The sequence below is a fragment of the Leptosomus discolor genome, chromosome 20 (assembly GCF_034619465.1).
Source record: "Leptosomus discolor isolate bLepDis1 chromosome 20, bLepDis1.hap2, whole genome shotgun sequence".
NCBI classification, from domain to species: Eukaryota; Metazoa; Chordata; class Aves; order Leptosomiformes; family Leptosomidae; genus Leptosomus; species Leptosomus discolor.
The window spans coordinates 3199482-3221327 of NC_141410.1; the positions used below are offsets into that span (position 1 = coordinate 3199482).

General features: G+C 46.1%; 1 protein-coding gene across 1 annotated transcript in view; it reads left to right on the top strand.

The window, feature by feature from the left end:
- The first annotated feature begins 7099 nt into the window (after positions 1–7099).
- The window catches only part of CAPZB (capping actin protein of muscle Z-line subunit beta), a 60280-nt gene continuing 45533 nt past the window's right edge, over positions 7100–21846 (top strand). The window contains exon 1 of the mRNA XM_086476360.1: positions 7100–7171. Coding sequence (XP_086332486.1) covers positions 7169–7171 — 3 coding nt within the window. The 5' untranslated portion in view covers positions 7100–7168. The remainder of the gene's footprint in view (positions 7172–21846) is intronic.

Below are 21846 nucleotides of genomic sequence, written 5' to 3' on the forward strand. Positions count from 1 at the left end.
TGACCCAGGGGTGCGTCCCAATGTGCCAGCTCCACCTTCCCATTTCCAAACAGCTCTGGAAAATATCAGGAGGGGAAAGATACATGAAGCCTCCAGATCATTCTTTAATTTCTTTTTTCCCCCAAAATTCAATTCCAGAAATCAGTGTTTAAAAAAAACAGCACAGAAATGTGGTCTCCTCTGGCAAAAACAAATACCCAGTGCAGGCCAGTGTGTAGTCTCACTTCGCACTTACTCATTTTCAGATTTAGACCTGCTGGAAAGCGCCAGTTCTTTGGGGCTGAAGGAAGCAGCCACGAGCTGTTGGCCTGGGAGGTGCTTCGTAAAGGGTTGTGTTGCTGTGCAGAGGGTCTTGATGTATTTTGACAGGCTCGTATCAGGAACCTGGTGCATTAAACCCTTTCGAAGGAGATGGAATAGGTCAGTGTAATTGTTTGGAACGTTCAGCTTCCTTCTGAGAAATCAGCCTGCTGCTTTTAAATCCCAGAGTCACTGAGTGATCAGAGGGGGCTCTGGAAAATGTTATCCATGAAGGATCTAGAGTACGTTCTCTGTACCCCCTTCCCCACCCCAGGGAAAAATTAAGGCAGGAGGGAATGTGTCCAAAGTCGGCCTTTTCTCTCCATTGCTATAGTTACTTGGCAATTAGGCCCTCTCAGTGTAATATTGAGTATTTATTGTATGACTCCAAGGTGATGTTTAGAACACGCGGTTTTGAAAAACCTTTTTTGCGTTTTACAGCCCAGCATGGGCTGTCCCAGGGTTCCTTCCCTCCCTTCTCCCCTGACACTCTCTTCTCCTTTCTTTCCAGTAAATAAATACTTGAAAAAATAGAGAAGGCTGAAATGAAGCCAGAAAGCTTAAAAAAAATCCCCCCCCTTCTCTGATGGAAGTCAACTTGTAGTAGCTTCAGACCTCGTATCACCAGTTTTCTTAACTACAGACCTAACTTGTGTTAATAAATTAGTAAGACTACTCACAGACTAAAAGTTAGGCATTCGCTGGTTAGTTTTTCAACAGATGGTCATCCTACAAGCTAGAGGCAGAACTGGGTATCTAAGATGAATAAACACCGCTATTATTCTTCAAAACTGCTCTTTCCCTGTTGTGTAGCAGAAGCAGCCGTGCAGAGGGCACGTCCACACCCGCACGTGGAGGTGAGGAGCTTCTCTGGGGCTGCACCAGCTGGAATTCAAAGCCCCTTTTCAATATGATACACGTTCTTTTAACTCTTAACCCTAGCTTTTATGTAGTGCAGTGTAGGATGGTTCATCCTCACCCCAATAGCTTACAACTTCCAATCAAGTTTCTTTTAAATCTTGATCTTTCCCCAGGATGAGTGTATCGCCTGTTTTTTCAAAGAATCCAACAGCATCCCTCCTGTCAGCTCCCCACTGGATACTAATATGCTTTTGATCACCTCTTCTCCAAAGAGTACACATGTAAGTTCTCCCATAGTTTTAAATAACACAAATCACCTCCCACACGCACATTTATTATTTTTTTCTCCCCCTGCCAAGAGTAGCGGTGATGTGCATAGGAAGCAGCAGTGTAGGAGTTCTCTCCTTGAAATGGTTGCCACAGCCTTGGTAGCAGCCCCCCCCTGCGCTGGCCGTGCCTCCAGAACGCGGCTTTCATGTTACAGAGAGAATCAGACCCGGGCAAGAAACCTCAGCTCTCGATCTCCACCCCAGTTTGTTGGGTGGTGGTTTTTTCCTCACAGACACAAACCGCATTCGGCAGCGGATACTGGCGCTTATTTTTCTCTTTGAAAGCTTCTTGCTATCCAAGCAACAACAAAAAAAGTCAAAGTCTGAAGTCTGAGGAAAAAGAAACCCCTTCTCGGCGGGATTTTGCCCTAACATGAGAGAAGTGCCAGAGACTCCATTAAGTCTACTTTGCCATTCTTACGGATTTTATGTGGAAGGCGGCCGGGTGCTGTGGGGACAAACGCTAGTCTAAAGGCTGAGGTAGCTTTAGGAGAGGCGGCTTGTGACGCAGAGCGAAACAGCATTCGGTCTTTTCATGGCGATGGCGTTCCCGTCCCGTGGCCGTGCTGATGTATTCCCACGCCAGTTTTGCAGAGCTGCTGTTTCGCGCTGTTCAGCGGCGCGGCGCGGCTGGTTCCAGCTCTCGGGGACGGCCGACTGAGGTGGGACTTTGAAAAACGGCACAAGGTCTGTCACAGCTCGCTGGGCTCATTCTGCTTGATGCTGCTTTTGTCGTGAGGATGAAGTTTGCCCCCAAAACCTCTGGAGGAAAGCACTTGCATGGAAAGAGTGACCCGAGTTTTTGCTAACTCTTGTTGTAAGCCCCGCTGTGACACTTCTTGTCTTCACTGGATCTGCGCTATTTTGCGATCATTTTTTAGTAGAAATAGGAAAAGAACGAACGCACAGAAGTGGTAGAGGTTTTCTAATGAATAAGCCTGCAAAAAAGTGCTATTTTTCAGCTCTTAAAGTATGTTTTTCCATTCATCCATGTTGCTGGCTAATTCTATACAGATTCTAACGAGTGAACCGTGACTATTGTATTAAGAAAGAATCCAGGCCCTCACAATTCTTTTGGCTGGTATATCAGCGAGCTTCAAATGAACTGCAACGTGTCAAGGAAAATGTAAGGGAATGGAAAGTTTTGTTTCTTTCTGGTGCATTTAATCAGCTTCTGCTTGATTCTTTTTTAATGACAGGCTGCAGACATTATTACTACAGTTAATGACCAAGTTTGACAAGAATGTTCTCAATACTGTCCTTGCTCAGGCCAAAGGCATTTCTGAAAGCTCCTGTCCATCAAGCTTTCTGTACTGAAAATATGAAGTTAAAAGAGCAGTTGCAAGCACAGAAATAAACAGCATCCTAGGATGTGCTGGAAAACTAGCGATCCCCGAAGTCCTGCAGTGCGCTGCTCTGGGCTGATAACTGAAAAAATGCCTCATGGTCCTTTTCTGACCAAGCGTTGCTGGAGGTGGGATTTCAGCTATGTCTCGGTCATGTTTGTCCATCTTGTAATAAACCTTTTGGGGAATACATTTGGGTTGAAATCTGTGGGACGTGGGAAAACAGTGTGGCTGCAAATGACTCCACGGCGTGTCCAGACACGGTGTTCTCAAAATGTGGGCAGGTACTTTTGGACTGAAATAAAGCAATTGGTGGATGAAAACCAAATAATTCTTCTGTGTCCAAGACGTGGACCCAGATTGCAGAGATGCGACTCTTTAACGTGACTCTCTGCTAAATCCCTTCTCTGTGGCTGTGGCAAAGTCTGCCCTCAGTCTGTGAAAGGGGGATGTGGGACGTGACTTGGTCTTACCTATTTAGGCGAAACAATTGTAAGAAAATGGTCAAAGCGCGAAAAACCTCGTGCCTCTAGCGATAGGTGTGCTTGAGTGACGAGTAACCTTGAATTTCTCTGCTGTTACTGTGACAGCGCTGCCCTGGTAGTAGAATGTCTCGGGTTTGGCCAGAAAATGGACATCTTGGGCTGCTGAGGTTTATTGTCTTTTACATGAATCGAATGAGCAGATTGGGTGCTGATGAAGTGGAAAAAAGTCTGGTTTTAGTATTCTCAGTGTAGGGGGAGGGGGAGTGCCTCAAACCTCACACTAATATGTTGTTTTGCATTAAACATTGTATTTTGATTTACTCATCAGTTCCTGCAGTGAATTGGGAAACTCTTAGAACGTTTATATTCCAAAAGTACCCTGAGCAAAGTTGCTTTGGAATCGGAACGGGAGGAAGGCTTTTTTTATTAAAGCTGGTGCGCTATTTTGACAGTGTGTACAAAGATCTCCATAGTGAGAACTATCTGCGGCTTGAACGTGGAGTTCCAAGACGTTGGGTGGTGTTGTAGGTACCTTTTTCCTACATTAGTTTCCAAGAAATGCTTGGTTTGCAGCCTCAAATCAAGTGATGCTGCTGGTTTGCGGACTCTGACTAATAAAACCCAGCAAGCTAAACTTTACCATTGCTGGAAGATTCTTGCAGCAGTAAATTCAATTTATGAGAACCCCTAATAAAAGTTTATGTATCTTTCAAGTGCCACAAGCTTCGCATGAAAGAAAATGGGCCATCTAACCTAAAAAAAGCTTAAGATGTCTTTTTCTTTAATAGAAAAACGAATATGCAGTGAAGCATGGAGGTTTTCTCTAGGACCTTGTTTCTAAGCACGTTCTCACAGGCACCCTTGGTCCTGGCTAAACGCTGGAATAAACAAAATAAACAGCATTTCACCGTGCACGCAGGAGGGTGAAATAAAAACCACATTGCGTTGGACCACAAACGCTTTATGAAGTCCTGGCTAAACGTGAAAAGTACTTTGTAATGCTAATAAGTATTTATCCTTTTGCTTCCTTGAATATAATCAACTGTACAGGGAAAGCACATATATTTTATAGTTGCTGATTGCGAGATCAAAAGCCTCGTTATTAACTGCACATGAATCTGATGCTGTAGGGCCATCAAGCCGTCAACTGACATCATTGTTTGCTTCCTTTGTTTACAGACCCTCGTTTTAAAGATGCGGAGCGCCTGACACCAAGCCTTCCGAGCCCACTTGTGTGTTTAGGTGCGTGATTCCGTGCCAGAAGGTGTGGGAAATGCCTGGAGTGCAGGTAACGCTACGTCACAGCGCTCGGATATATCAAATCTCCCCAAATTAGCTGTATTTGGTGCCAACCCCTCCACGAATGGCAACAGAAGGCAGGATGGCTGCAGCTGTAGGTGCACACATGGAGCCTTCTCCTCCTGAGGGCCGCTCCACGCTGCAAACTGCAGCCTACCAGGGAGAGTCTGGCCCTACATCTTAATAAACAAACAAACAAACAAATTCCCTTCGGAGTGTCCTGCTATAAACAAGCAAAGCAAGCAGCTGGTCCTCATTTGAAAAGATGTTACATCAGTTGCAGAAGGAATCTGCAGATCTCCTTAACGCAGATATTTTGGGGAAAACAAAAAGCAGCTGTTTATTCCTCTTTATACGTATTAGCAGGAAAACAAAATCCAGGATGCTTGTATTTCTTCCGCTAAGAAAAACATCCTCTTGGCCTCCACACTCGTTTGGATCTCAAATTGTTGAAGATGTACTGGGCTGTGGAATTGTGCTGTTGCTCTGCTTCTTCAGCAAGCAGCTAGGAACTGTTGATAACTGTAAAAGTAATCATGGAATACTTGGCATGACAAAATAATCAAGTTTCAAATTTATCAATTCTGGCCTCCCAGACCCCGCCCCAAGGAAAACACACCCGTTAGATGTGTGGACCCCTGTAAAATGAGTCACTTGCCCTGTGTAAGGGACAGGCTTGCTTTTCTTCGTGGCTGCTGGCAGGCACCTCTGAGGGAAGATAAGGACTGAGGGACCTGGGGGTCGCAAACAAGAAGCTGCCTCGGCTTGCTGCCTGGGGGTGGGGGGGGTGGGGGTCGGGAGGGCAAAGAATTGAATTTGGAGACTCTAGAGCGGGAAATGACTTCTGAGGTCATGTGCCCGCTCCGCTGGACACGGCAGGGTTATTGCCCATCCTAGGGTTTATTTGGTAGTGGGTTATTGATGGCGCTGGGTGGTGTAAACAGCGGCAGCTGCTACGTCTGCCTGGGGCCGTTTGCCGTCCAAATTCACGTTGAACAGTCACGCCGCGCTGCTAGCTGCTGCAACTGAATCTGTATCCCAGCAGATCGCTTCCCTGGAGATCCAGCTTGTTCTTTTCTGACTGGAAGCTGTGGCTGGTTTGTGCTGTTCAGTCAAATGAGCGCAGGCAGAGTTGTTAGCTCTCGAAGGGTCCTGTCCGGGGTCTGATAGCTGGGGAAGTTCAGACTCGAGCCACAAATGTCTGGGATAACGGCTGAGTGATGGCCTTGGCTCCTGCTGGAAGGATGTACCACAGTGTCACATCCAAGGGAAGAACGAAGCGGTGTGCGACTGCCCTGCCCAGCGTTTCCAGTTTCTGCAGCAAACTGAGGAAAAGAAATGGAACAAAAGGGCTTTTGGCTTATGAGGGCCAAGACTGCAGGGCAGGAGCCAGAGAGCACTCATGGAGGGTTCTCGGGATTCTGGCACCAAAACTGGTGAAACAGGGGCCAAATAATTAATGCAAAAAAGCTGTAGAGGAAAGTGTCACATAATGACTCTTTCCTGGGGTAACTGGGTACATCACAGCTCTGAAATCCGCAGGTCCAGAGTGAGGAGTGCAGGTCTGGAGCCTGGAATTGGGATCGTTTTACCTGAGATCACTGAAATGTGAGTTAGGGCATTAGGGGGTAAAAAACGGTTTCTTTCTGGGACAGTCTGCAAAAAGTAGAGTGCTTTATTTGTGCGTACAGCCCGCCTGGCTGATTGCTGTCTCGCATTTGGAGATCCGCATCGCAGCTGCCTGAGCCCTGAAGTCACCACAATACGTAAGCACCTGCTTAGCTTCCAGCAGGTACCTGCATGCTTTGCCGATCCAAAGGCTGAGCTTCCAGAGAAGGCTGAACGCTTGCTTTTCAAATGAATTAACCCTGCCCTTCAGCAGCCGGAGGCTGATGGTTTTTCCTTGACAGCTGACGTGTTCCAGGCAGCACCACTGACGATGCTCTGTTAGTTACCTCTCTGAAGTCCAGTTTTCAGCGCCGAGGCGGCTGCCAAAACGTTTCCTGGTCGGCCTGACGTCTCCCGTGCTAACTGCCAGCCTCGCACTGCCTCTCGTTTAACCCCACGGACCATATAAGCGTTTAAAAGGCGATTTACGGGGACGCGCCGCTTCCCGCCGGGGCTGGGGCCGACTATCGCCGCGGGGCCGAGCTGCCGGCGCGCCCTCCGCAGGCCACGCCCCCCCCGGCCACGCCCCCGCCTCTGATTGGCCGCCCCCCTTCCGGCCGCGGCAGCCTTACCCCCGCGCTGCAGTTGGTCGCGCCCGCCGCCCTCACGGCCGGCACCGGGGTGGGGAATGGTTCTTTCCGGCTCCGCCCTCCTGCCCCTCCCCGCCCCGTTCGCGCGCCGCGCTCCATACTTGGCGATGGCCGGCGAGCCGCTCGCTGATTGGCGGCGGCGAAGGGGCGGGGCGGAGCGGTGCTGACCCGGATGTTCACTCCTAGGCAACGGCGGAAGTGGAAGGGCCGCGGCCTGTCTCGGAGGGAGACCGGACGGGACCGGGAGGCGCCGCCGTTGCTACCGCCCAGCGCAGCCCCGCCGAGCCGCCATGGTAAGGGTGAGGGGGGCGGCCCCTCGCTGCTGCCGGCTTCTCCTCCCCGCGCCCCCGCGGCGGTGCTGCCCCCTTCCATCCCGTCCCATCCCCCCGGTGCCGCGCCCCGGCGGCTCCTTCGCCGCCGCCTCCCCCCCTCCCCCCACGTTCGTTTCCCAGGGAGGCAGCGGAGCGGGTGGGCCTCGCCCGGCCTCCCTCGGGCGGCGGTCAGGGAGGGCCCGAGCCGGTGCTGCTGGGGAGAGGGAGGGGTGGCCTGGCCTGGTGTCGGGGGCGGCGGCGGCGGGGGGCTCTGCCCGGAGCTCCGCAGGCCCCGGGGGCGGGCAGCGGCGGCGTGGGGCGTCTGGGCCCGTCCGGCTGCTCGGTGCCCAGTTACTTCCAGGTTTCTGGGCCTGGTACCTGCGGGGGTGTTTACAGAGGGAATGCTTCCGCTTTGGACGGCGAGTGTTACCGCTTGATGTAGTTGTAAAGGGAGGGAGTGAACGAATGCAGCAGCGTTTAAGAGCGGTGGGGGACCGATCTGCTGTTGCTGCTTTTCATAAACCCCAAATTATCACCCGTGGGCTGGCATTTTCTCTGGAAGCTGGACTTGCTCGTTAAGGTGTACTAAGATCTAATGGAACGTGCAGAACGCAGGAAACCCAAGCGCAGTCGGCGCAGGTGATGTTGCAGCGGTGGGTGCTGCTCTTCTGCGTGGATGAGAACTTTCTGTTTTTCAGAGGAGAACCTCTAATTTCTTCAGTCATGTAAAATAATCTCCATCTTGCTGTGTGTTTGCCGAATGGATTAGCCCGGGTCACAAACCCTTTCAATTTCATTTTGGCACTGTGTGTAAAGGGGTTTCATATGCACTAAAAGAGCAGATTCCATCAGCTCCAAACAAACGAGCAATAAGAACGGGAACTGGCCCAGGCTCTGGGCTGCTCCCAGCTCTGCCGGGGTTGACGCCTGCTTTCGCAGAGCCTGTTTAAGGCAATGTCACCCCCGTGGATATAATCGCTTGAGTGGAGCCATTGAGATACTTTCTACTGTTTGGGAATTTGTGATTCAGGTTTTCCAACATAACAATTTAAGAACGTTCAAATGCATTTAGATTTAGAGAAGAGCAACCCAGCACCTGGCTGTATGGCGATATAAAGGCCAGTTAAGCAAGCAAGTGTAATCCTTTACTTCTTGCCTTCAGCCGTAAGAATTTCAGAGGCAATACCATATGTTTTTTTATTCAGAGCTGAAGATCATGGTGATCCTGCCAGCTGTTTTATGCAGGATAAAGATCTTTAGTTTCTGGTGAAAGGTGAGGAGTGGTTAAGATCCCACTCCTCTGTTCTCCTTTGAACAGAGGAGATGCTGTGCCTGACCCCTGAGCGTGGGGGTGACAGGATGGAACTGATCTTATTTCAGTGGCGTCTCTTGTTTGAAGATATTGAAATCTGTACGTGTGGGACCTGACTGTAAAACTTGAAATCAGGTTTCCAACCAACTGTCCTAACTTCTGCCATGGCAAAAAACCTCACAGCAAAACAATTCAAGGAGAACAAGTGGGCTTCATGTAAAACAACAATGGTAATACCAACTTCTTTTAAGGGAATATGAAAGCATGCTCTGAGAAGAATCCAGTCAGGGTTTAAATGTGACTATGTCAGTCTTTTGGAGGAGGTAGAGCGCAAATCCTTTAGAAATTTCCCAAGTGCTGTAAGCTTATGCTGTCTTCTGATTTTTTGCGTTTAGTCATGGAGGCCCTGGGCACAGGAGGTGTTTGATCAGAACTCCCAACACCATGTGCTGGTCTCTGATGTTGGGTGGACTTGAGGGATGAACCGGCGGCAGCCACTCTCTGTAGGTCTTTGTAGATTGCAGCGGTTGCTTGTGTGCCTGAAGGCTCAAAGAGCGTGGCAACTTCAGCATGGCTTATCCAGGTCCAGTAGGAGCGTGCAGGTTGAGTCACCGATCTTGTTTGCAGAAGGCAGATAATCGGTGGCGATGGTTTAAAACTTTACTGACTCTTAGAATTATCTTAAGGTTATGCAGATGGGGCGGTTGCAGCATCCAGTTTCAACTCCAGTGCAAAGCCAGTGTTTAGAGCACTTCCAGGGTCTTTCATTTTAGTGGGTATCAAAATGTGATACTAAAATGGAGCATTGAAGCGCTGAAATGGCCCTTTCGTGGGAGGCAACAGCGAGTCTCACAACAGCTGGGAGAAGCTGGTGTGGTACAGAACCAACGTCTGGTCAAACACCTTCTTGGTACCGTGGGGTTACCAATATCTGTGGAGAGCTGGGAACCCTTGTCTCCTCTGCACCACCTCAAGTCTGAACTGCTCCTGGTGAGCTTAAGTGAGAATTTGGAAGAGCGTCCGCCTTTCAGTCAGGTGCTTGGTGAAACAGGGCAGGGCAACACATGAAGCTTGAAAACTGCCTGGATGGATGCTGTCTCTTGTGCTAAAAATAAAGTGAATGCTCTGTTCAGGGCAAAGTAGGGCTTGGGAGAGTGGATCTGCTGAGATTTCTGGAACCGTGGGTTATGAGCGGATGGAATCCAGTTACTCTTTGTAAAAAATAAAAATCTTCCTTTCCAGGTTACGTAAACTGATCGTGTTAGCAAGCATTCCTTCTGCTAGGCAAATCTTCAAGAAAAGGTGGACAATTTTTGCAAAATTTCTAATTTAATCAACCATAAATTCAAACTGCCTGGCGTAGTGCTGGCTGCACATCATCCGTTGAGAGTTTGTGAGGCAGTGAAAAAGTGTTGAAGCACAGCCAGGGGTGCTCAATGCGTAAACCTCACGTGCTGTTCAGAGCAGCTCATGTTTTATAGGTAGGGGCTGTTTGTGTGGGGCAAGCACGTTGCTGCTTGCTAAATAACTTTGTGCAACTGCTACCAAAACCATAATAAATGATTTGTGAAACTGCACAGCTGAAAGTAGTGCTTTTCCAGCTGCTTAAACACTGAGCCCGTCTCTCTTCGAAACCCATCGTGTGTTGAAGCCCTACCATACCGCCTGAGAGCTCAGGGTGGGTTTTCAGTGTCCACAGCAAGTCCTTTGCACCTTGTGCCTTCTGAGAAATCCTGATTAGAAGCCTTTTTGTAGAGTCCATGTTTTGCTAGCCAAGTATATGAGCTTAGCTAAATGTTGTCTTAAAAGGCAAATTCCCAAAATAATCAAGTTAGAGGATATCATTGGGATAGGAAATACTGCCATTGCAGCGGTGCTTAATCTTGTGGTTTATTAGCAAAGGAAAAAGATTCGCAGGCTGAAGTTATTCGAACAGGATTTCCTCATGTGGTAAATATATATGCTGATATCTTAGTAGTTGACATCTGGGAGTAAAACAAAATGAAAGTGCAGTTCAACTCCTTTGGATTACTATTTTTAGTCCTTATTACTGTAGTTGAGGAGAGAAATTACTGTCTTTGGGAAGGAGACGTTGCTGCCCTATTCTGTTTCAGCTATGCTTTCCATCACTGCCTTCCGTGCGCGAAGGACAGCTGCTCACCTCGGGGGTCACGCTCCCGGGTGCTGTGTACTCGTCCTGTTTGGCTTTGGGTAGGTGGCTGCTTCTGAAGACTTGGATGGGGAGTGCCAGTGTTTATTCTCCTGCCTGCCCTTTGGAGGGAGGTTTGGTCAGTGTTTTGGGTTTTTTTTCCCCCCCTGAGCTGGAATGCGTTGAAGTAGTGCCACCTCAAATTGAAATAAAACTGAGCATGTTTCAGTGTCCGCTGAAGAGCGAGCAATTTTACTGGAGAAGTGTGACGTTCTGAGCGGTGCCTGTACAGGCAGCATAAGATGGAGTTTAGGTCTGTGCTAAGCCTGTGGTTTTGCCTCACTTTTAAGGATTTTTTTTTTTTTTTTTAGACAAAGGCTGTAACTGCAGAAGTGTAGGATGCTCAAAGTGATGTTGATCTTCTGTTTTTATTCATATTCTTTTACAGTCACTGTGCATTATAATTTCCCACTTTCCCATTGATTTGTGCTAGGAGTCCTAAAGAGCTTAAAACGCCTCAACCAAATCTTTGTCTCTCCCCTTAATGCACAAGGTCAGGAGCCTGGGTATGCTTCAATTCTTCCTAATCCTTTGCCAGTTCCAGGAAGAAGGGAGAAAAAAAATCTCACTTAGAAACAGGGGACTTCAAATTTGCATTTCTTTTATGGATGAAACCTGTGTGGTGTGAAGGAGCAGTTAATACATCTATCTGAACAACATAAGCCTTTCCCAGGCTTCCTGCTCTCTCTAGCTGGGCTTTAGCCCAAGGTTTGTTTGCTGATAGGTTGGGTTAATTAAAAAGCTTCTTGAACATAAAGATCAAGAATTCAGGCCAGTGCAGTGGAAGTGTGGCCACTTCAAGCTGGAGTATAAACTGATTTTTTAATTCATCTTTTGTGTAATGCCTTCTTAAATACTTAATACTCCATGAATGAGGTGTTCATGTTGACATTAATGTGAGAATTGACCAAATACTGTGAGCGGATACCTGGAAGAACTGTAACTGAAACCTGCAGTGCATTTGAGGAATATTAAGCTGTTGGGGCTTTATTTGAGCTGACTAATAGGGCGTTCCTGTCCCCTGGACCTGGTCAAATGGCCAAAATTCTCCTATGTGGCCTTATGTCCTAGAGCAGGATGTGGGGAGCGAAGCTTCCAGACAAGTTGTCTTGAGAAGTCTGAGCTCTTGCCTGGATGGTAGATGAGACGTTTGCTTTTGAAACTTCCTTCATGGGGCACGAGGGCGAATGCTGGTTGAGCAAGTTTCAAAGACGTTTTCCTGTTAGTTGAGCTGAGAGGATTTATCATGGGAAGAAAATGCAGCGTACTTGAGGAAGATGCTTTGCTTATTTCCTAATGAAAATGTTGTAATTTTTCAGAACAGGCGGTGTCTGGGTAGTGCCAAACGCAGTGGCAATCCTGTCCTTTCTCTGGGTTTTTAGATACAATGAAGTTTTGAGTGAGGAATTGAAAACAGGATCTATTTCTTGTGCCCAAAATAGGCTTCTATTTAGAATTGCTTCAGCTGCATTAAATAATATCTTGTGTCGTGTTTCTTAAAGTGGTGGCCTGAGCTGTGGCATCAGCCAGTAAGATTAATTTTCTTTTATTATCCGATGCCGCTCTTTTGCCCTACCTTCCCTTTCCAGGGTTTAGAAGGAAAATGTGCAGCGCGCTTTGAGCTAGCGCTCTTGTGCTGCGGCTCCCGAGTTCTGCCGAAGAATTACAAAATGCATTTGGGCGCGCGTGACTTACCTGGCTGCCCTTCTCATAAATTACCTACTGTATTCCTGCTGTATGCAAATTAAACCTTCCTCGTTTGTATTTCATCAGCGTAGCCTGTGTTATTTTTCAGTGCAGGCTCGGCTTAGGAGCGCTGACTCTCAGTTTAAACCCGTGAGACGTTACTCCAAGTGTTTGCAGCCGTGCCGCAGCGCATGTCCTTGCTGGTGCTGTTTCCCTGAGTATGAAGAGGATGTCCTCCGTGTCTTTTTGTTACAGAAAGTGGAGCCGAGTTCTCTCCTGGTGCATTGACTTGGAATTTCAATCACGTCCTTATTGCAAAGTGGGAGGGTTACCAGCCTGGGTGAAAGCAGAACCCAGGATCTAACAATTTTAGCAGCATCAGCTGAAACAAGACTGAAAACAGCCCTTAAGTAAGAGGATTTTGTGTGGAAGGAAAAAGGGTTGAGACTGCATTGAAGACATGAGATTAGTGGTTGCCTTAAGCCACCAATCAAAGCCACCATAAATAAAATACTCTTTATTCTCTGAGGGAATTTTGTTTGCATTTCTTCAGGTGATACTTTCTATCTTTTCCATTAGACAAACTGCTGAGGTTGAAAGTGACGTCCTGTTACCTGCCTTCCCCAGTTATTTTTGCTTTGGTAAATACCAGGATTTAAAAAAAGCTTGCTGCTAGCAGAGGTGATTGGTGGCTGGCTGATAGCCTGGGCTTGCAATTTGAGACGGGCTCAAGAAACAAGAGATGGGTCTTTTGGTGAGTTAATTCAAAGGAGGAGAGAGCCCTGAAATGGAGGAATGAGGTAAAATATCAGTGGCGTTGTGCTGACCACAGCAGTTAATAGCTGGATTTATCCGCTGAGTTCTGTTGCTGTGCAAATTTAGGGGTCATTACAGAGAGGTTTGGATGTGACACTAAGAACAGGCGTGATCTTGGCTCAGTATTGACAGCGCTGCACTGAATGGTCAAATACAGCTTTCACCTACCCAGCCATCAGCACAGGCAGAGCTATTCCAGAGCTTGGTGAGGTGAAAATGGGCCAAATGGAGTAAGTGTTAACTTTGTGTTCAAGTGCAGGAGAAATCTGATGTGGCTTGAAACTGGCACGTGCACGTTACATGAAGCACTGCTCCTGCATAAACTGTCTCTACTACTTAGATTTGTTAAAAGTTTTCTAGAACTTACATGTGTTGTTAGATCGCACGCCGTCCGTCCGCGGTTCTGACTTGGGGGTGGGTCAGACATGTTCAGAAGCGGCAAGGAAAGCGTGAAAAGACTGGAAGAATAGGCAAGTCTGGGAATCCCGGCAAGGGGAAGAATTCCAGGGAGCATGAGTATCTTGTTAGGTGGAGATGTGATATTCTTATGGCCTGCATATACACAAAACCATTTGCTTCCTAGTTTAAAACTTGAAATCCTGGGCGCTGAATCCCTTGGACACAACTGAACTGTCTTGCAAGCTTTGCAGTGTAGTCAGCGACGTATGTCTTGCTAGACACAGCGTAGAAAGGCATATTAACCTACTTTTTTGACCTTTTAGGCAATCGGAGAACATTCAGGGATGAGGGCTAATTAGATAACCTCTCTCTCTCCCCTCTCTGCCTTGCCAGGCATCCGATTACTTGCCAGAGTTATCTGGTGAATTTACAACCCTGGCTACTAGACTTCAGGACGCTGGAAAGTGCTGAGTTTGTGTATTAAACTGGGCAGCTGTCGGCCTGGCGGCAGCTTACCTGGGGTGACAGGGCTCTACAGACAGGCTGGCATAAAGCATTGTACTGAATCGGTGATGTTGAATGTTTGCGTTAGTTACACTTTCAGTAAGGTGTCGATGTTTGTTGTCACCTTGGTAATGGAACATACGCCTCCCTGCTGCTAGAATAGTGTGCATTTTCTCAAATGTTTTTGGTGTAAGTAACTTTTCATATAAAAGAATCTAGGTTGTAGTTGACTGGAAGGAGAATCTGGATCTTTCAGGCCAGGACCAACTTGCCAAACTTGGCTGTTTCTGCAAGAAAAAAAAAAAAAAATCTCTGTTTCAGTTGAGCAGTTCCTCTTCCAATATGTTTCTGACCAGGCTGATTCGAACATGAAACGTGCAGTATGTAGAATAAAAGAACGTTTTGAAAAGGTCATCGAGCATTAACAGGATTAAAAGACAAAACCCAATACATTTGTGGATGTTCAGGATGACAAATGGCAGTGTTGAATCTCAAGAGCTGTTGTGTTTGTAGTAATTATGGTTTCAATTAAAAAAAAAAAAAATTGACCCCTGTAAAAATTAAGCAGCCCTTCTCTAGGGACTGATATGGTGCTTTGTCGGTAATATTTGAGTGGAAGGCAAGAGGACGATGTGACGATGAAAAACAGGTCATCAGACTTATGAACCAACACAGACCTTCTGTATTAGCTTATTTCAAAGACTGAGCTAACCCAGTTAGCCAGTTAGTAGTAGATTTACAGAGAAAGAATGAAGTAATGAAATGAGAGGATGGGTGTGAGAGGAGTAATCCGTAATTTGGGAGACACATGCAGGGTTGAAGGTAAGAGCTGTACAAAAGGATCCTGCGGAGGTGAGTTGCAAGGGAGTTTTTTCAAAAGGGCTGACAAGGTCAGGAAGAAGTTGCTGTGAACGATTTCCCGTTGCTGGGCAGCCAGCGTGAGCGAGCCGCTGGGGGCAGGAGGGGGGTTAGGACGTAGCCTCACAGTTTGTAGAAAGCGAGACCGACTTGACTGCGCAACGCCTTCGTTATCTGCCAAAGTCTGTGTGAAGCTACAGAAAATGATTGAAGGATAGTGCGGAACTGAGTCACAAGGAGATATCGAGAGGCATCTGAGAGTACTTGGTGCATCGAGTGATACTGAACGGTACGGCTGTCTGTGCTGGCTGTCTGTCCTTTAGGGGTGCCTCCATGCTGGTGCGCGGGCCAGCATCTGTTCTGGTGGAGAGCAGGCAGACGAGACAACCTTCCTTACAAAGCGTTTGAAGAATCAGAACGTTTTTTCTGTCTCAGTGCTGTGCTGTGATGGTTTTGTGTTGGGTTTTTTTTCCGCTGTGTTCAGCTACAATTCCCTACCTGTACATATATCTAACAAAGGTGTTATTTTGTGTTAAATCCAGACTTAAAAGGGGAAAAACCCCATGTTGTGCAGTAACATTAACCTAATGGAATCTCTTCGTGTTAATTGGCAAAAGTGGTCAGCTCTACAGCCAACTTCAGTGACTTTAATCCCATTTATTAAAAGTTGGCGATGCTTTTTATGCAATCTGTGCAGCTTTCCTGTGTAGCTGTTGTACTGCTGTCCCCATTTTACTCTTTCATGTGGGGCTAACGGATCGCATATTCACTTGATGCTGTGATTTATTGGGAAATGACTTTTTGCAAACTTTATGCTTCACGGGAATTCTTGGCACCAGATGAAAGCTGGTAAATTACATTGTCATGTTCAATGACAAGTTTAATAAATAAAACATTGTTTCTGTTACCCAGAAGACAAACACTGGTGCAGAAATCATTAGTGATGGTGGCAAAAGGTCAAGATGAATAGCCTGTTCCCAGAAAGCCTTGTTGCTGGTCCATCCTTCTCTTCTGTTTGTGTGTGGTGGCCCTTTTCATTGGGCAGGTGACGGAGGCTTGCGTTGGACTTGATAGAAACTAAAGTGATAGATGTTAAATTAGTTTGGAAAGTAGATGCAAGTATCTGCCATCTCAAAATACACCCGTGCTGGGAAGGAGGTGCCAAGCAAATGTTAATTTTTTTCACTGCGTGCTGTGCACCTTTGTAGATGTGCCAACAGGAGCTGAAATGCATCAGGTTGAAAACCAGCTATGAGGAGTGCAAACTAGCTGCAGAACAGACTGCAGGAGATGCTGCGTTCTTACTTCTGAAGCACATAGTGAATTACAGTCAAATGGCCTGCTCTGGACTATCAGGGATTGTTAGGGTTTTGTGTAAAACATCTTGATGAATAGTTGTTCCATGAGATTGAGCTGCTTAATAAAGTACTGCAAGCAGCTCTGGTTTATTTAGGAACCCATGGATGGAAATGCCTTCAGCCTATTACGATTCACTTGATAATTGTTTCTAGAGTTGAGCTAGGATGTTGGGTCATGACCCGTGAGCAATGCTTACCTCGTCTGGAGGTAAGAAGGATAAAGTGAAGTCAAATACAATGTATGATTGAAAGGGGATCTTTTTGGTAGTTGCTCCTAGAAGACCATTGCCACTCCTTTAATCTGTCTAGGACTTGCAGTAGTTGTGCGGTCAACTCAAAATGGCCAAGTGTATCCAATGTCAGCACCATGCTGGTGGCAACGAAACTTTAGCTGCCTCATTTGCTCTCCTTCCCGTAGATTATTTTAGTTCCTCTGCGTGAGTCTCTGGAGCAGACGTGCAAGTTACTCTTTCCTGCAGAAGCTCTTTAAAGAAGACATCCCTCGTGAGCACTCGTCTGTGTGAGGTTCGGGTGTGTTACGTTTCTGGACCAGAGTAGAACAAAAGCTGGTCAATGTTTCTGAAGTTTAGAGCAGACTTCTCACTTTTTGACAAGCGTGCAGCTGCATTTGTCAGCATGTACAACACCTAGACTTGAATTTAGAAAACAAGCCGTGGAAGTGCTTTCAGCCATTAATTGGGGCTAGTACTGCTTCTCCATAGCGTGCTCAGTTGTTTTAAAAGCTGGAGCAGAGTAGAGTAAAAGAAGTAACGTTCTGCAGGAGAACATCTCCGAGAAGGATTCACTGACTCAAAAGCTGTGATGTGACTTGTACAATTGCTCTGTAATTAAGTACCAGTTTTGGGGGAGCTGTGGGAGATCGAGTACAGCAGCTCCTGCTGAAATCTTTGGATCCATCACCTCTTGCTTTTATTTTAATCTTTATTCCTTCTCACTTGTAAGTCACAGAAGAAGCACTCTCAGCAATTGGTCTGTGTGTTTAGTCTTGACCACAGTGTAACGTGACCACAGTCAATCGAGCGAGATGTGTTACTGAGCCTACGACATGGGTGGGTGTCTGAGGTAATAAAAGCCACTGGATTGCGTCCTAACCAGAGAAGACAAACCTAGAAGTAGTTCAAGAGGAGGAGAACGTAGTCTGCATCAGTGTCATGTTCTTCTAGTAATCTTTGGCCCGTTCTTTTACAACCATCCACAGCGTAGTGTATCTTCAGCTTTTGTTCTGTTTGGTTGTTTCTTAAATATGCTATCGCTGTTTCTCCTGCTGGTACCCCTTTGCTGTCAGGAAGCTGTGATTTATAAGTACATTAGAAATGTTTTTAAATAGGATCTGCCAGAAGAGGGTTAATAGTCAAGGGAAAAAGAATGTAGGAAAACAGATTGCAAGGAATATGTGCAGCTGATGGAAATGTCATGAGTGCAAAACTTGTCTGGGACTCATAGATCGTACAGAGTTATTCCCCTTCCCATCTAATATCCTGAAAAGTGAATGCTGACAGCCAAGAAGGGAATCCTGCGACTCAACATACTACTGTACTTTTTATTACACAGGGGTTACAATAATTCAACCCTTTGCTAAAGCTTCTAGCAGTAATACTATCCTATTGTGTAATTTGAAAAGGGAGTCTTCTGCCTTTTGAGCTCTGGAAGTTGGCAAGGATTACAATGACAAGCAGGAGGGGAAGCTGTGTATCTGTTTCAATTAAAAAAAATTTAATGTTTTAGTACCACAAAGCTGAACCATTAGTCAGACATTCCTGTTGGGAGAACTGACAGGAAATAATATGATTTACAATCTGGGGTATGTCTGCAACATAAAAGGAAGGAAAAAAAGTCATTTGCTGGTTGTGTACTTCTGGCCCTGGATTAATTTACACAGATATTTCGCTTGTAAACTGACCAGGGACCAAAGCGATCTGATGTGCGATTGCATAAATTGAGCAAATGTTCTATTTTTGGTGTGCCTTCAGGTTTTTAGTTTATACTTCTGTTCTCTGAAAATTGAGATGCCAGCTTGTACTTTAAACTTGGGTGACTTTTTAGATGCCTGTCTTGAGCAAAACTTCTGTGCAAAGCAGCTCAAAGACCTTTGTTTTGTCTGTTATAACCCAGCTGCAGGGCTCTAACAGCCGTGGCATTTCAGGGCCAAACATGAGCAGCACAGGCCAGGTACTGAATGCTTTTACTACGTGTGTGACTTTTTTACCTTAATCCTAACTACTGAAGTGATTTTTAGGTCACCCAGTCCTCCTCAGCTGGTATCACAGATGGGAAAGGGGGTAGGTGGCACAATCATGCCTTGAGTAGAAGTGTTATATTTGGTTTGCTGGCGGGAAAGATTGGGTGGCCCAAGTGGCTTATTTCCTGGAAGGGGCTAAAGTAAGGAGAGGCTACCACTGCAGTAGCACTGAGCTACCTCAGCTGGTTTCTCTTGGCTCAGGAGTTAATATAGAAATACAATACAGAAGTGAAACCAGCCTGGTTTTCTTTTTGAAGAAGCTGCTTAACTCTGTTTATGCTTGGCAATAACATAGTCAAATGAACAGAAGCTATCAGAACAAAGCTGTGAAGAGCAGGGAATTAAATCTGCAGGTCTTTGTGATAAATAGAAACAAATTCCTGCTGACTATAAGGTTGGGAGCCTTAAATGAAGTCTTTTGCCTCCTTTCAAGTGGAATGGCTTAGCCTTTGAAATGGATAGAGCTGCAGGTTTGTGTAAACCCCCTTAAAACCTGGAGTGTAGATTAAGTCTCGGGTAACCAGCGATGGAGTTGTCAAAACTTGTAAATAAAGCCTGTAAATTTCTTTAAGTATATATAGTGAAATGCATGTGTAAAGCTATCACTTAAGAAGTGCAAAACACTTGTAGGTAGTAACTCATCAGATTGCTTGTATCTATTGAGAAGAGAAAACAAGCATAGCTTCTGTGAAGTGTTACTGGTTCTACCAGTGACACTGATGTTTGAAAGGCTTCAGGTGTATATCTTAGCTTATAATAACCTCATTTATCAGGTGACAGTTCTGTGCAAATAAAATGCAGACATGGTGTGGTTTATTCCCTTGGTCTAGCAGGGCATGTTTGGGTGCCATGAACTGTAACAGCCATTTACTTGGGTGCAGGTTTGCACCATCTCCTTGCCTGGTGGTATCAGCACACAGGAGCCTGCCCTGGGGACCGCCAACGAACTCCAGCTATTCCTGCACCCTGTCCCCCTCATCCCGAGGAGGTGTGTGGTTTAGGGGACAGGACGAGTGGGAGTCAAAAGGAAGTTCGGTGTTTTGCCTCTTTTAATTTGTGCAATTTGCATACCTATAGTAACTTCCTGGTGGGTTTTTTTTAACCTGTGTTTTCTGCGTTGAAAAACATCTGCCCATACTCAGCCTTTAAACAGTATTGCTTACAGTTTGATGGAATTAAACTATACGGCTGCCTCTGTGCCACTACACATTTATACAACTGATGTTTTTTCAGGACTATTTGTTCAGCCTCGGTGCAGAATGCCTAGGTGACCAGAGACCTGTGGCTGTTCTGAGAGGGTTTCTGTTTCGGGAATAAGCTAAGTACAGCAGAGAGACTGAAGAGAAGAGCTGATGCAGGCAAAGGAAGCTAAACAAACATAACCACTCCTATAGGCATACTCATAACACTTTTCCCTGTGGTAGTACCATGGGAGCAAACACTATGGCAGATGCTTAAGTGGAGATTCTAGATAGCCAGCATCTTTAGAGGAAACTTATTAAGGAGCTTTCATCTAAGCTAATATTTTCAGTCTTTGAGATTCCTGTGATCTCTAAATCCTTCAGTGACTTGAGCTGTAATAAAACTTCATTTAGAATTTCTGCCTGCACTCCCTACTCCTCCACAGGAGCTTGGTGCTGGATGAAACAGGAGTGGTGGAAAACAGCCTCATATCAAGTAAACACTAAGCTTATTAAGTCCTGCAGCCTCAAAGAGCTTGGCTTCAAGAGCAGCCCAGACTGGGAGTCAGCCTGTCTAATCACCTTCCCAGTGAGCAGGGCTTTGTAAGCCTCTCTATGTCTAAAGGCAAGAATTCTGTAGAAATGTTTTGTCTGGAGGTCTGTTAAGAAACCATGTCTTCAGTATGCAATTTTACAGGAGAATTAAGCAAGTGGAAAAGCAGAACAGGTGAAGTTAAGTTGGGTCAACTGTAGTGAGGTGGGTGACACATATCCCGAGTTCCCGAAGAACACCTTCCTTTTACACAAGTTGTGTGAAGGCTTTGTGGGATTTTTAAGGGCGACTAATAACGTGCCACTCTCAAAGCTGCAGTAGTAGCACATCTCTGGGAGTGTTCACTCGTTATAAAATCGGGGAACAGTGTGCTGCTGGTTTTGGCACCTTGGATGTGATTCCTGTTGCTTTGTGTGTAAGTACCTACGGCTACTCTGTGTGGTCCAGCTGGGGCCAAGGTCTGGAACCAGAGGATGGGTTTGACCACAGACCTGGGTTTTCAAACCTCACTTCACCTACAGTGAAAGAACCAGGAGCAAAAGCGACTGGTAGAATTACCGGGTCAATTCTGAACCAGGGCATGCCAGACGTATCCAATACCACAAGGTACCACTTTGCTCTGTAATCTGTGTGCTTTGTGTTGCCTTTTTGACTGTGCCAGCACAGATTTATGCCGGATTAGAGTGACTGTATAACCACAGATTTAGGGACAGAAATACAGCAGGACCTGCCTTTATTTCAGTGCTTTAGGAGATCTGCTGGCAAGCTTTTTAATTATTTAAATGCTCTGCAAGAAAGCTGAAGAGTCCTGCTGCTCAGCCTTGCTTTTACCTTTTTGATACCAGAAAAATACAGTGTTAGTAAGTGCTTGGATATTTTTGTTTTTCCATTGCACGCAGCCATGTATGCCAGCTGTGTCCTTTAAGAATCTCTGCCTTAAGCAGTCTTCCTTGTGTCTTTTTACAGCTGTTATTGAATATATTGTTATAAAAATGGTCAGTCCAAGTTCTCTTGGTTAATCCATAAAACACGGCAAATGTAGATACTCTTTCATTCAGTGTAGTTTATTTCAAATTTGTCGCACTATAAAGCAGTTACTCTGGGGTTGCAGCTTTAGTGGTGGGTTTTAGCATCCTCTTTCCCTAGGCTTTTTTGTCTATTACACAATTCCAGCTGGCAGAGGAGGACGGAGCACTTCCGCAAGTGTTCCCACGATCCGAAAGCGAGGAGCGTGACCTTGTGACCATGTGCCAGCCTTCCTTCCTGGATGTAAGAGATAGCGGGAGGTAAAGACAATGGTTGGTAAGAAAGATCCCCTGCCTGAGCTGGACAGGCGTAGGTCATCTGAATAGTATCTTTCTCTGGGGACCGAAAGGTTAGTAGCATTTCCCTTCACTTGAACATCTAATGGAGAGAAGTAAAAAGTTTTGAAAATCTTGGCCATCGCTTTTGTGCATGAATATGGTGACAGTCAGTTCAGTGATCGATTTGGAGTTGCTTTCCAAGGTAAATAACTTCACT